At 31.7% G+C, this 14,776-nt stretch overlaps 1 protein-coding gene across 4 annotated transcripts; it reads left to right on the top strand.

Annotated features, from left to right (window-relative positions):
* The first annotated feature begins 2,034 nt into the window (after positions 1-2,034).
* Positions 2,035-13,827, top strand: LOC119607524. 4 transcript variants are annotated; one of them, XM_037961471.1, is made up of 10 exons: positions 2,035-2,233; positions 3,001-3,069; positions 5,008-5,900; positions 5,967-6,136; positions 6,392-6,536; positions 6,605-6,792; positions 6,866-6,955; positions 7,019-7,178; positions 7,240-7,340; positions 7,462-13,827. In XM_037961471.1, exons 3-10 carry the CDS (start codon positions 5,474-5,476, stop codon positions 10,513-10,515), a joined length of 4,335 nt encoding a protein of 1,444 aa, XP_037817399.1. In that variant the 5' UTR covers positions 2,035-2,233; positions 3,001-3,069; positions 5,008-5,473; the 3' UTR covers positions 10,516-13,827. The 4 variants fall into 4 exon arrangements, with proteins under 4 accessions (XP_037817399.1, XP_037817397.1, XP_037817398.1 ...); XM_037961469.1 differs by lacking the exon at positions 3,001-3,069; XM_037961470.1 differs by lacking the exons at positions 2,035-2,233; positions 3,001-3,069 and adding an exon at positions 2,265-2,685.
* Positions 13,828-14,776: the final 949 nt, after the last annotated feature.

The following is a 14,776-nucleotide window of genomic DNA, read 5'->3' as shown; positions in this document are numbered from 1 at the left end:
AAAAAAAGAACTTCCAAAGAAGTGAAAAAAATTAGAATTTACTCCATGGAAGTACTGAAAAAGACCTGAAGATGTGATGATGTTAACACAGGCTTGTCATAAGAGGGATGTCCTTTTTATTTGATTCCAAATTCACTACTTCTGAAGTCATTCTCAAGAAGTAATTTGAATGCTTTTTTTTAAGTTTTTCGGAAATGAAATTGTAGTATTATAGAATACAACTAATTTGACTTAAATAATATTAACATTAATTAGAATAATAGACACATTTAATACAAAACCCTAAATATAACATTTTTTATCTCATAAAAATGTAAAAACAAAAAATATATCTTCAACATTGAAAAAATAGAATTATTTTCGCTTCTTCGGAAGTCTTTAAACATCACTTCCTCAGAAGGTAAAAAAATTCAATTAGTGCTACTTTTGAAGTGGTGATAAATGTTATTTTTTTGGAAGTACTTCGTTTTATTTTTGCTGGGTGGATGTAGCACCAATATTATTGTGCGATACAAACATCAGCGCAAACCGAATATACTCTCCCGACTCTTTTCTACAGAAGGATTTAAAAATTTGCTTAATTACACATAAATTACACATGAAACCAATTACACATGGGCTACACATGGAAATAAAATTTACACACAATATGTGTAATTACACATGAAGTGGCAACACTAACGGGAACAGAACTATTTGCCAGGAAAATTTTTTTTTGGCTAAAACCGACAAGTTCTGGCAAAGAGAAAACTATTATTATTTCTCAATTTTGTTCTCTTTTACAATTTCTGGTAAAAACCTGAAAACATGACGAGTAATAGTATACACACAATTGGGACGAACGACGAATTTTTCGGAACGAATATTCGTCGTCAGAAATAGAACACACTTGGGTATATGAAAATGTACACAATCATTGCGTATGACGAAATTCGTCGTACGTAACGAACTATGCGATACGTTTATTTCTATTTCTTACGCAGACGAACGACGAATTAATTGGGGAAAATTGTTTTAAGACCAATTCCGGTAGCCCGAATTGTCTGAAATTTGGCAGTCTGGAGTACACTTGATGACACTACAATGCTATGTTGTAATATTTAAAATTAAGTTCGAAAATTCAAAGTATTGTTCGAAAAAATTTTGAAGCTGTTAAAATAATCTCAAAATTGGGGATATTCACAAAAATATAATTTTAGTTCTAATTTCGAAATAATGTTCGAATAAGTTTTAAAGCTGGTAAAATTATCTCAAAATCGTGGAGATTCACAAAAATATAATATTTGTTCCTTTTTCTTACTTTTTCCAAATTCGAACAAACAAAGTTTGAAACGAATTCGCACTACGAATAATTTGATTATGTTCCATTCGACAAATTTACGCAACGAATAGTTGTCTACTAGTTCGTCGTACTATAAGAAATTCGTCGTTCGTCCCAATTGTGCGTATACCAAAAAGGAACACAGCTTTTATATGAAAAAGAGTTTTGTATTAAAAAACGCAGAAAAATAATTATTTAATTTATTAGAATAAAATTACATTCGATTTACTTTCCACTAGATTTGTGTATTCGGTTTTAAAACGAGAAAAATTATGCGAATTCGTTTTTAAACGAGAAATTTATTATTTTGCCCAAATTGGCTTTTTTATTACTGAATCAATAAATAAATAAAATATCTTTGTTTTTACGTTATTGATCATTTTTTAATGCAAAATTTTTTAGAAACTGATTTCTACAAGATGTTTTATATGGAGGATAGAGTCAAATATAGGCCGATCCTCGTAAAACTTGGAGAAAGGATTTGTTTTTAATTTTTAAGAATTTTTTATCCATCCCTGCATAATTTCTCACACAACTTTTGTGCTTTCTCTGTTTTGTTGTTATAAACAATATATTTGCTTCCAAAATCCCACTTTCTGATCTCTCGGGTTCCGTTTTTATTTAAAATCGTTGAAAAATTAAAAACTAAACGTAGTTGAAAACTTAGCCGGCTTACAGTCGATTTTAAGCCGCCGCGGACATATTTGGTGTCAGTCCCCGCCGTCGTTAATATTTGTCGGCGCAGGGCTCTGGTGAAAAGACGGGAACAGACAGCAAGAAAAAATGGAGGAATTTTTTATAAAATATTAAAAAATGTGAATTTAAAATTGAAAATATCCCCAAAAAAATCTGCAAAATATTTAATATTCAAACATTATAAAAATACAATTGTGTAAACATTAAATAAACGTGGTAATAAGCAAAAACAAAAGTGCAATTATTTTCCCAATTGTTAAACGATAATTATCGAATTTTATGTGTTTCTTATGTTGCCCATTCCGTTTTCTCCAGCATACTTTTCTTCTTATTTTTTGTTCTGGGGAATATTGCTGTAAAGCAAGTGTCAGGATACCTCTTGTGAATAAAAAAAAAAACTTAAAGCAAGTGTCAGGATACATTTTGCGAAGGAAAACTAAAAGCAAGTGTCAGGATAAACCTACAAAACGATAGCCATTGCTGCTGTAGCCATCGATAACTATCAACACGTTTGCTTTAAACGCAAATTCGTAAATGGTGTCATCACTATTGACATTTTTGTTGAAAGAAAAGAAATATATTTCATTTTTCATTTGAGTTGACTATTTTTTAGAAAAAAGAGAATAAAAGAAAAAAAAGCGTGAAAATTTTATACAAATTATGAAAAAGTATGTAATATTTAAGTGAAATTGTGAAAATTAACCAGATAATTTCATAAAAATGCCAATTTTGTAGAGTTTTAGTTGAAAAACGAAAAATGTACTAGTAGTGAATATAAAGCAAAGAAGAAAAAAAAGGAACGCATGTTCCATTGTGTGTTAAGCAAGCCCGAAGTTGTCCGGTTTCATACGAATCACGTATGTACGTACCAAAAAAGACGAGAAAAAAAGTTTGTCCGTCCGTCCGTCTGGTTTAAATAGTCTTACAGTGATTTTTGTTTCTACAATTTTCTTATATATTTTTTATTTCTACTCATATTGTAGAGAGTTGAGTTATTCAAAAGCAAATTGGAAAAGAAATCCTGAATAAAAAGGATTAAAAAAGTGAAACAGGTAAATTTTTTTCGTTGTTGCCATTTTGGTTGGTGGAATAGAGTAAAAGATTTCTTAAAGGTTTTTTTTTTGTTCATTCTTTAACCATGGTTCTTGTTCTTCTTATGAGTGAGTGAGTGTGAGTATGTGTGCTTAGCAGCAGAAGTACAATTAACCCATTAAGTTGGTTAAAGTGTTTGTATGTATGTATAGTTAGTTTTGTTGGTCGGCGCAAAAGTTCTTGATACTTGACAAAAGTTACACACGACAAACATGAACATTTCAAATAGGATTTTGAAGCCGATTTAAATCCCAGGCGCACTAATTATAGCAAAATCTCTAATCTCGAGTCAGATTGAAGGATGATATGAGGGAATATTTGAAAGTTCTGCCGCTACTGCAAGAGCTAAAGTAGAGAACGAAAAAAGCCTAATAGAGTAGAGTTGCCAGTCGTCCACTAGCTAAGTTGGTTTGGTCGTTTGGTTGGCTGGCTGGTAGTTGGTTGTATTGTGTATAAAATTTTTATAGTGCACTTGCACACACAAACTCGAATGTATGTTAAACAAAAATACAACAAAAAAAATTTAAGCAGAGAACAGCAGTAGCAGTGAAATAAGAAGAAGACAACGACTATAAAAAAAAGATTTTTTCTATCCATAGCAACTTGATGTTGAGGGCTGCAGCAGGAAAACTTTTTTCAGTTGGTATCTAGTGTAGAGGATTGTTTGTAGCTGGTATTGAATCAGATTGTCTGTCTGTTTGTCATTTTGTCCAATTGTCAGACAATAAGTTGATTATATTGTCGCACAGTGGAGAAATTTGAAAAAAAAATATAAATAAATCTGTAATTTTTAAATAGTTTGTGAGATTTTAATAGAAATTTGCCATTCTTGAGAGGAAGTGGTGTTAAGTAAATTTTGTTTTTTTTTAATCCGACTTAAAGGATTGTCTTGTAGATTTCACTTAAAAATAAGGGAATAGTTATTTATAATTTACTTTTCATGTACCTTTTTTTATACCCTACACAAACATTGATGATGGTATTATGGGTTTGTGCTGATGTTTGTAAAGCACGAAAATCAATCAACTTCCGAGTCTTAACTTATCTATGTGCATCCGTCTGAGATGTGAACATTGTTTGCTTGATATAAATTGCATTTTCAAGATTTTTAATGAAATTTGGAACATGCGTCTTTTTTGGCTCAAAGACTTTTGCAAATGTTTTATATCTATATAATTTCCCTAAGCCCCCATGGATACGCACCTCCCGAATACGACTTTGGAGATCATTATTATTTTAAATATTCTAAGATCTCTACAAAAATTGTCATAACCATATTTGATTGATACTGCCAACCAAGTTACTCAGACAATATTCCTTTTGTATTGTTGAACGGAATGTTTACAAACTTTTCCATTATTCAGGAATCCAAAATAACAAGAATTATAGTGGTAATAGATTTCAGATCATTGTTTCATTCTAAGTGACAAGTAATTCCTGTGAATTACTACACAACTTCCCATGATAGCGGGATTATTAATTAGGGAGAATTCCCGGATATTCTCGAGAATTCATAATGTCTCGGAATTCACCTGAAATAATCTACCAGTCCTCTGCCTATTTGCTATATATCATCCGCAAGAATCATGGTCCGTAACTAGTAAAAGAAGACCAGATAAATCGAATTTATATTTATTATAACCTTGGAGTACTCATCCCAATTGAAAGGACTTTTCTTAATGCAATTATATTTGAGGGCACAGTTCTATAATTTTTCATCTTCAGTTTCTCTATTTGGCTAAAATTTTGTCGAATTTTAACAGAAATCCAAAATTTATAACCCCCTTACCTTACTCTTCTTTGATTTGCATTTATTTATAATTTTATATCGAAATTTCAAACAATTTGTTTACTCTTAACAATTCTATAATAAATTCATTATATTATTTGTTTTACAGAATGGATTTGCCAACAATTGATTTATTATCAATTTGATATTGAGCGTCAAATCAGCCAGACATACAATCTCCCCTTTAAAATAAATTAGAAATAAACAAAAATCGAAAACCGTGCCGTGAAATAAAATTTAACGAAGACGACGACAAGGAAAAAGGAATACAAATTTTATAAAATAATTACAACAACAAATAAAATTAACCACCATCCCACAACACATCAATAGAGGCGGACCAAATTATATAGTCTTTTTTTTGTATACAAATCACTCAAACTTTACAATTTCTACAAAGAGAACATACAAAAATAAGAAAAAATAATATAAAAAAAAAACATTAAACATTAAATAGTGAACAAATTCACAACGGTTCCACAATGATGATCACTTTGGCAATCAACAACAAACAATATCCATACAATTGATTTTTTAAAAAAATTAAATTGTTGGATTTTTGGCAATTTTTATGTATGTTTCAACAAGGAGGTAAATTTTATTTAAATGCATCAAATTGGAAACGTTATCAGCCACTTAATTACACAAATAACAATAATAAAATAAAGGATAGATATCAAGATATCGACAATCCAACAAACACAACGCAAACAGAACATTTAAAAAAACTTACATGCAATTTCAAACATTTAAATAGATTGAGAAAGACAAAATCAAGTAACAGCCAAAAAACGGGTCTGAGAAAAGCGAACAGCTTATATAGCGTTAGCAGCGTCAAAGAACGCTTAGCAAACGAGGCCGGTTCTAATACCGGCATCGATATTTACAGGTTTAAACAGAAGATGGCCAATACTCTTTCCGTTATGACGAACGTATTGAGAAATGTGGTCAGCAAACAGCGTATACGCTACAAGGAGAAAGGTTTTAATTTGGATTTAGCCTGTAAGTTAAATTCATTGGCAAATGTACAAGTGTATACAGTTGATTAATTTTTCTTTTTTCTGTTAGATGTATGTGATAATATTATTGCCATGGGTTATCCAGCAGACAATTATGAGAGTATGTACCGAAATCCTTTAGGGGATGTTTACAAATTTTTAGAAGATAATCATCATGATCATTATAAAATATATAATCTATGTCTTGAGCGCAGCTATGATATTACAAAGTTTCATGGGGTAAGTGTAAATGAGGAGTTTTTTTTCCAATTCTTTCATTGCAGAAAGTAAAATTTTCCAAAAGTTTTCTTTAAGCTTTTGTTATTGACTTGACATTTTCAATTTAGTCTCGTAATTTTATAGATCTAATCTCTCATCAAACATTAAGTAAATAAAATTATTTTTAAATTTATAAAAAAGAGTTTTACAAAACAAATTGTGAAAACTTTGTATTAAAATATGGAATAATTTGTAAAATTTCTTTTCCTTTTAAAGCGAGTTTCTGTTTACCCTTTTGAGGATCATAACCCACCTACGATAGAATTAATACTGAAATTTTGTGATGATGTAGACAATTGGCTAAAAGCAGACGCTCTCAATGTGGCTGCAGTACATTGTAAAGCCGGTAAAGGTCGGACTGGTAAGGAAATATATCAAAATCAAGTTATTAAATCAAAATTATAATAAAAAAAAAAAATTCACTTGCAGGAACCATGATCTGTTGTTATTTGCTTTATAGTGGTCAACAGCATACAGCTGAAGATGCTTTAGCATGTTACGATGAAAAACGTACCAAGGATCGCAAGGGTGTAACGATTCCATCGCAACGTCGTTATGTTCAGTATTTTTCCAAATTAATGAGATTGGGTTTACCGTACGAGCGTCGTACCCTACAGGTGAGTTTATCCTCTAAACTTTTTAATATAAACAATATTAATCTTTTATTTCCCCTCTTATCTCTACTTTAAGTTTTGCGAAATACGTTTTTCGAAGGCCAATACGTTACATAGTCAGGGTAGCGTACATTGCTCAATTTCTGTATTACAAGATAAAGTGCAGGTATGAAATATATTCTTTTATTTTTTATCTTTTCATTAATAATTATTTATATTTTTTCTTTAGCAATTGCAAAATTTTCCAATTGATTTTCGCAAACATAATGTGCTGGATATGAAGAATCCACCCCTACCCGTAGCGGGTGATATTAAAGTCGAATTAACGAAAAATAATAAGAAAATATTTCATTTTTGGTTTAATACATTTTTTGTAACTGATTCTTCTGGTATGTTTTTAATTTTTAATTATTTTGTTAATATTATTATTTTTTTCTTTGGTGTTTGCAGTTATTGAGGGTGAAGGCGATGATGTTAAATTTGTTTATACTTTACAAAAATGGGAAATCGATGATGTACACAAGGACAAATGTTATCCTGAAGATTTTAAGGTATGCATTTAAAACTTATTTCCCGGGAATGAATTAATTTCAATCTATCGAACAAATTTTTAATAAACTTCAAACTTCATTTTAATAACGAAAATTATATATATTTTTTGTATATTTTCAGGTGGAACTTGTGTTTTATGTCGATGACACCAATGTTGATCGTGATCATATGAAAGTTTCTAGTAGTAATCGTTTAACTTCAAATCATCGGACTACAATGCAAAATGCTGGAGCAGTGCGAATGTCAACACAGAATCAGCAACAATCAAACAACTATTCGTTGCCACAGAATAATAGCAGTGGCAGTGAAATGAACTATTTATGTGATCAAAAATCATCCTCATCGACATCGGTCAGTAGTAGTTTAGGGGTTGGTGGTGGAACGGATACCAGTAATGGCTATGAATCAATTAGAAGTACAGCACAACGAAAGATTGGTGTTGTGCCAACGTTTGGTAATCATCATAGTAATCACTATATGACAGCTACAGATGTTGTCAATAATAGTGAAGTGTTTTCAGCGCCAACTCCTGCACAGCATATGACGCTACCACCGAGTTATATGGAACAGCACCAACAACAGCATCATCATCCACAGCAACAACTACAACAGCAGCAGCATAAAAACAATATGCCACAACAGAATCAGCAACAACAACAGAAAAATATGATGACACTGGCCTCAACGACAAATCAAAGGCATTTGCAAAGACAAGTTGCTGGTGGTGGAGGTGGAGGAGATGTACATGCTCATCATCCCAATAATATGGATGCTGCAACTGCATTTCAACCGTCCACCAATGTAAATGCCAACAAATCCAGCAGCAACAGCAGCAGTGGCAACAATAGCACCCATAACATGGCTAGCAACAGCTACAATCACAACCACAGTAACAATAGCAGCAAGACTAGTAGTGTCAGTAGCCAATCATCGTCATCAGCCATTGGAGATAATGAAGAGGACTGGGAATCCGGTGAGTCCCAAGCTAAACAACTTGAACACATTACTTTACTACTTTCTACTTCCTCTATAACAAATCCAACTTCCACTCTTCCTCCTTCTCCTCTTCCCCCTTCCTCTACTACTACCTCTCCTTCCAATCAACCTGCTCCACCTCTTCCTCCTTCAAACACTACCAATCCAACCAGTTTCCCTAATACCCTAAGAAATTGTAAAAATCTTAATAGCGGTATTTCCAACACTTCCAATACCTCTTCCTCATCCTCCTCCTCCACTTCCGTATCCTCTGCTTCCAAATGTCCTTCTAACAATAAAAGTAAAACTAGCAATAGTAGTTGTACAAATAGAGTTGTTGGTGGTGATGATGATGATGATGATAATAATAAAAATAAAAATAATGACGACGACAGAAAATTTAAATTTAAGAAATTAAACTCGAACCAAGTGGTAAAACCAGTCCCCAATACATCAACAGATACTAACACTAAGTCTGTAGAGTTCAAGGTCGGAGACAACAATATTACAAGTAGTATTGCGTGTGAGGCTGAGGTTCATCCCAATAATCGTCCCAAGTTAATGCATCTCTTAATGGCCCCCAAAAATCCGCAACAACAGCAACAATCTCCACACAAACCTATTTTCAAACGTAAATCTTCTTATAAGCTCGTTAAGGGTTCAAATTCAAACGGCAGCACTTTAGCCGATTGCTCAGATGATTCTTTGGCCTCCTCGACTGCCCTTGCTGCGGGTAGTGGAGGCGGAGTGGCGATCTCTTCGAAGCTGAAACTAAAAATCAAATTGAAAAAGAACAAACTAAAGTTGTCACAAAAATTTCAATGGTTTCAAAACTATTTCCGTACTGATCCAGTGGATTTCTGTGAAAACTTTGTTCAACAGACCACCTCCATGAGGCGTAATAGTATGTGCAGTATGGCTAGTCGTACCCACAAATTGTCCACGACCACTCCGCCTTCCGTCACCCCACCCCCGCCAGTTGTTAATGCGGGTTCTTCTTGCGAACAATTAGATCGAGCGACCAGTGTCAATTCTGTGTCCACATCGAATGCAAGCATAGCCACCGGTGACCTCTGTGAAGATTATTACTCTTCCATCTGTGACAATCAATTAAGCTTTAGTAACTCGCCCTGTAAAAGTCCACGCTCTATGGCGGACATGGCAAGTAGTATTAGTGGTGGCAGAGCTGGTGGCATTGCCATGAGCCATGGCAGTAGTTTCGGTAGTAGTTTCACAAGAAGTGTAGGAGTTTCAAATTCATATTTACGCGAGCGTAGAGAAACATTGCCCAGTTGCAGCAGTTCTCATGCCAACAATAATCGACGGAACAGTAATAATGTGGTGATTGTGGCAGCTAAGCCGGCTAAAATACATGCAATAGGTTTCAATGTCAAAACAACGACGAATTTGGCCAGACAGGATTCATTTGAAACAAATGGCGAAGATGATAATGATGATTTAGAAGAGTCACCGGCCAGTATTTATTACACACCGTCTAGCGCTTTAATACACACAGGTGACGCTAACGAACACACACAAACAGCATTTGTTTTTCCACAAGTACCAGAAGCATCTGAAAAGGCGTTAGATAATGTGGAGCAAAAGCCCAAAAAAACTAACGTTACGACGACTACCGGGTCCATAACAAAGCCACAGGCAAAATATTCTTTGAATTTGGTAATAGTGAAAGAATGCACTGAACCGCCACCATCTACAGAAATAACGAAACCACCATCAGCTGGCAGTAATAATGAATCGGATGGCATTGATTCAGACTGTTGTGATATTGGCCACAAGAAAATAAATGAGCTTAGGCTACAAGACGATATTGGTTCGGTCACACTGTCAGAAGAACTAGAGATGGGCAAAGTAACAGCCACTACTACGGCGGCCTCTGTGTGCAGCAATAGTAGTAGCAGTGGTTTCTGTACCAGTGAATGTTGTACTACAAATAGTAGTAGCAGTAGTTGCAATTGCAATCCATTCGCAATTGATTTAGAGCGACATGTGGCCACCGTTAAACAAGATCAACAACCCACCACCATACGAGAAGTTGTTGAAGCTAATACCAGCGATAACGACAATGGGCCCACTACGAAGAATGCAACTAAGGCAAGTGATGCTGAACTCTTAACAGAAGTCTCCTTAAATTCAAACACAGAGGTACCGACGACTTCTATCGATAAATGTGATCAATAATAAATACATAGTATGATGTTTAGGTTTGATTTTCAATTGTTTCAATTGACAAATGTGTGGTGGCAATATTTATTAGTTTTGTGTATGTGTGTAAATGTTTTCTTTTCCTTTTAAATTTCCCTTACAATCTTTTAAATATTAATAATATTCCTTCCCTCATTACATGGCTAGAGGAATAATTAGGACTACTATCCATTGTTGTTTTGTTATTACTACTACTACTACTGCTATTGTACTATTCAGAAGAAACAAAAAAACATACATATAATCGTTTTTCACACTTTGTAACCAATCATCATTCTTTCAAGATGAAAAATCTAAGAAAATTATTTTAATATTTAATTTAATTAAATTTTAAAAATTTGAATTATCTTATAATTCCATCCATTTATTGTCTTTGTTGCTACATAAATGTGGCTTTCGAATTCACTGTGTTTAATTTTTCAAATTTATATTTTTTTTAAATTACAAATTAAAAAAAAAAAACAAAACAAAACAAAACATGATCTCCAATCTAAGATTAGTACTCACTCATCTCTTTAATGTATAAGAAAAAAATCATCAGCAGTGTATACTTTTTTGTTTGTTTCTTTTTATACATTTGTATTTCAAAATTTTGAGAATTGTATAAAATCGAGTATTTAGTTAGAAATTCGAAAATATGTCTAATTCGAATAAAATTATGATAAAAACAAGATAACGAGTTTAATTTAATTTTTTTCTTTGGTTTCTATTTTTTTTGGTATTTTAAAATTTGTTAAGAAGATGATTAAGTTTCATTATGAATTAAAGAAAAGCCTATATAACAATGGATTGCTTCTACTTTTAGATCAAGAGGTTTGATATATTGAATTTTCTTGTATCAATTGATAATTTTTTTAAAAACCGAAAGATTTTATCAGACCTTGATTTCGAAATTTATTACATGATTCGAAGATTAACTGCAAATAACTACTGTTCGAAAAATAGGTTTTGAAAATCGATTTCACTTGAAATTTTAAAATAAAAGATTGTTTCTTTTTTAACGTTCCGTTTTTACCCAGAGATTAGTTGCTCAATTAAATTCCTACCAAATTGTAGTCTTTAAACTTTGATTATTTTTTCTTTTCGAAGTGAGTTATTGAATTACATTCAAGGGTCTACATCGTTTATAAAATAAACATGTTTGAACACTTTGAAACATTTTGTTGTAACAATGAAATGATCGGTATTTTCATCATTGGAACTGATTGTTCTCTCGAAAATAATGTTTGTTTTGAATCAAAGTGCACGTCCTAAAATGTCTCTAGATACCTCCTTGAAAGCGCTTTTGAATCGAAACAATTTGGCAGGGAATGGATTCTATAAGTTATTACAACATATCACTAGTTCCAAGGTTGTTATTCAAGTAGTCGTAGCGGCATTCGGTCTTCAACTTGAACTAGTTCTTAAAAAAATCCTTTAAAACACTTTAGAAATACAACATCCTCGAGACCTCGAAAGCTCGAAACAGATAGTGAGACTTACATCGAATATTTGTTCTTCTAGTTCCATAATAAGAAAATACTGTTTGTTTTGAGCCAAATTAGTGGAGCCTTGAGAACTCTTTGGATGTGCCTGAGGAACAAAATAATCTTCCATAGAATTGGTTTTCGAAGCCATTGCGACATATCACTAGTTCCGAAATTTTTAGTCAAACACCTAGAACTAGAACTGTTTCTTTAAAAAATCCTTAAAAACACTTTAGAAACATAACATCCTCGTAACATCGAAACAGATTGTGGGATTTTTTTTAGAATATTTGTTCTTCTAGAGCAATAATATTGTGGCTACTCTTTGTTTTTAACCCAACGTAGTGAAGCCTAGAAAACTTCTTGGCTGTGCCTAAGGAACACAACGATCTTCCATAGAATTGGTTTTCGAAGTCATATCACTAGTTCCAAAGTTTTTACTCAACTGTTTCTTAAAAAACTCATTAAAAACACTTTAGAAACATAACATTTTCATTCTCGAAACAGATTGAAGGATTTTTATGCAATATTAGTTCTTCTAATTCCATAATGCTGTCTAGAAAATACTGTTTGTTTTGAGCCAAAGTACTGGGATCTAGAAAACTCCTTAGATTTACCTAAGCAACACAGTAATCTTCCATATAATTGGTTTTCGAAGTCATAACACTAGTTCCAAAGTTTTTACTCAAAAACCTAGAGTTCTAGTTCTAGTTTCTTAAAAAATCCTTAAAAACACTTTAGAAACACAACGTTCTCATCCTCGAAACTGATTGTGAGATTTTTATCGAATATTTGATCTTGTAGTTCCATAGTTTGTTCTGAGCCAAAGTACTGGGACCCCTTGGATGTGCCTAAGGAACACAATAATCTTCCATAGAACTGGTTTTCGAAGTCATTACGACATATTACTAGTTCTAAAGTTGTTACCCAAAACCTGAAGTGCTATTTATTCTACAACTAGAACTGGTTTTATTAAAAACTCCTTAAAAAAACTTCAGAATTATACCCTTGTTCTAGAGAACTTATTCTAGAAGTAATTTCCAGATATTGGCAATTCCAAGGTTGGTAACCTTGTTTATAATGTGGTTCTGTTTACACTCGTTCCAGAAGTATTTCGCTAAGAACAACTTTTTAAGAATTTTTCTAATTTTTCCAAATATTTGATATTAATTGCCTTTTACACATATTTTCTTTAAGATACACCAAAAATAACAATTCAAAATCGTGTTTTACCAAAACTTATTGGTTTATATCAAACTTTTTAAGGTGAAGGAAAGAAAACGAACAGATTAGAAATCGTTAAAGTAAGATTTTGTTTCATAAGACAGGCCAGAGTCTATCCAGATACCAAAGTACACTTTTCAAAAGGATTGAGCTGTGCTGAATCCGAATGTGAGTTCATGTTAAAGAGATATCTTTGTCTTAGGGTTTAAACACCCATTTTTCTACATATTCGAGACATTATAACAGCCTGAAGTATCCCTTATTAATAAAATTTATAATCTGAAGGTCCTATCTATTGGCTTCAAAATAAAGGTTTAATCAAGGTTTCTTTGGAGACTAAGATATCGGAGTCTGTGGTCATATCCAGCACAGTTTAATTCTTCGAAAGAAGTATACTATAGTCCTTAGGTTTTGACTTTTATTAAATTTTGTCGTCCTTTGTCATAAAAAAAACGATTTTCCACTTTAAATCAAGTCTTATCGGTGAGATTGTATTATAAAGCTTTTTTTCTCTCTCTCTTTTTTCATAAAGAAATTAAAACCGAAAATTTTTCTATAATTTGCTTTGATATGTAGAACCTGAAACGTTTTTTTTTTTCAAAAATATTTCAAAATTAAAACTCGAATTTAAGATGGTTCTTTTTTCGAAATTATTTTAAACACACTATAGGACCTTGTAGAAGTAATATATAACAAAAATCACCCTCTATTTAAATTAATTTATGTTATTTTTATTTTATATCTATATATGACTTAAAAACAGATAGAAATTTTATTAAAAAAAACAACAAATTTCGTTATAGAAATTTTTAATGTTTATATATTAAATACACTATTCGAACATATTATGAGATTGTTTCTAACATTAATTAATTACCAAAATTGCCAAAAAGAATACATATATGAAAAATGCCTAGAACTAAACTATAGTTTATGAAAACAACACACTCTACATATAGAAAAATAATAAATAAATTTGTGCAACCATTAAAACTTTAAAGGCTTTACAAATAGTTTACAACAACTCATACATGTAAATGGAAAAGAAAAGAACTTTAAAACAAATACTATAAAGTATATATTGTTGTCTTCTTCTAAGCTGAACTCTGCTGATGTTTTTTTTAACTATTTTTGGAAAATCCTTAAGAGAAAGAAATAAAACTTAAACTGTAAATTACCACATTTTAGAGACAGTCAACTTTTTAAATTATATTTTTAACATAAAATTATATTATTAAACATTTTAACATTTTTTTTGTAGCTAAAATTAGTCGAAAAGTATAAAATTATATATAAATATAAATAGTTTTGCAAGAAAGAAAGAAAAAAAATATCCATACACATTTAAAATATAAAAAAAAAAATAACTTCCAAAAGCCGCTGTTTTCTCATTTCACTTAAAGCAATAAAATAAATAAAAATTTTGTTGTTAATTGCTTAAATTTTTTTTATTTACTTGTTTATTATTATTATTATTATTTTTTTTAATGAAAAACTATTTAAAAGGAGATTTTTTGGTTTTTCCTAAATTTACAGCGGTTTGTTAA

The sequence above is a fragment of the Lucilia sericata genome, unplaced genomic scaffold (genome assembly GCF_015586225.1).
Source record: "Lucilia sericata isolate MDLA Ls3-8-SP2 unplaced genomic scaffold, ASM1558622v1 Contig000701F_arrow, whole genome shotgun sequence".
NCBI classification, from domain to species: domain Eukaryota; kingdom Metazoa; phylum Arthropoda; class Insecta; order Diptera; family Calliphoridae; genus Lucilia; species Lucilia sericata.
The sequence above is the reverse complement of the archived record's forward strand: the minus strand, read 5'-3'. Positions and strand labels throughout refer to the sequence as shown.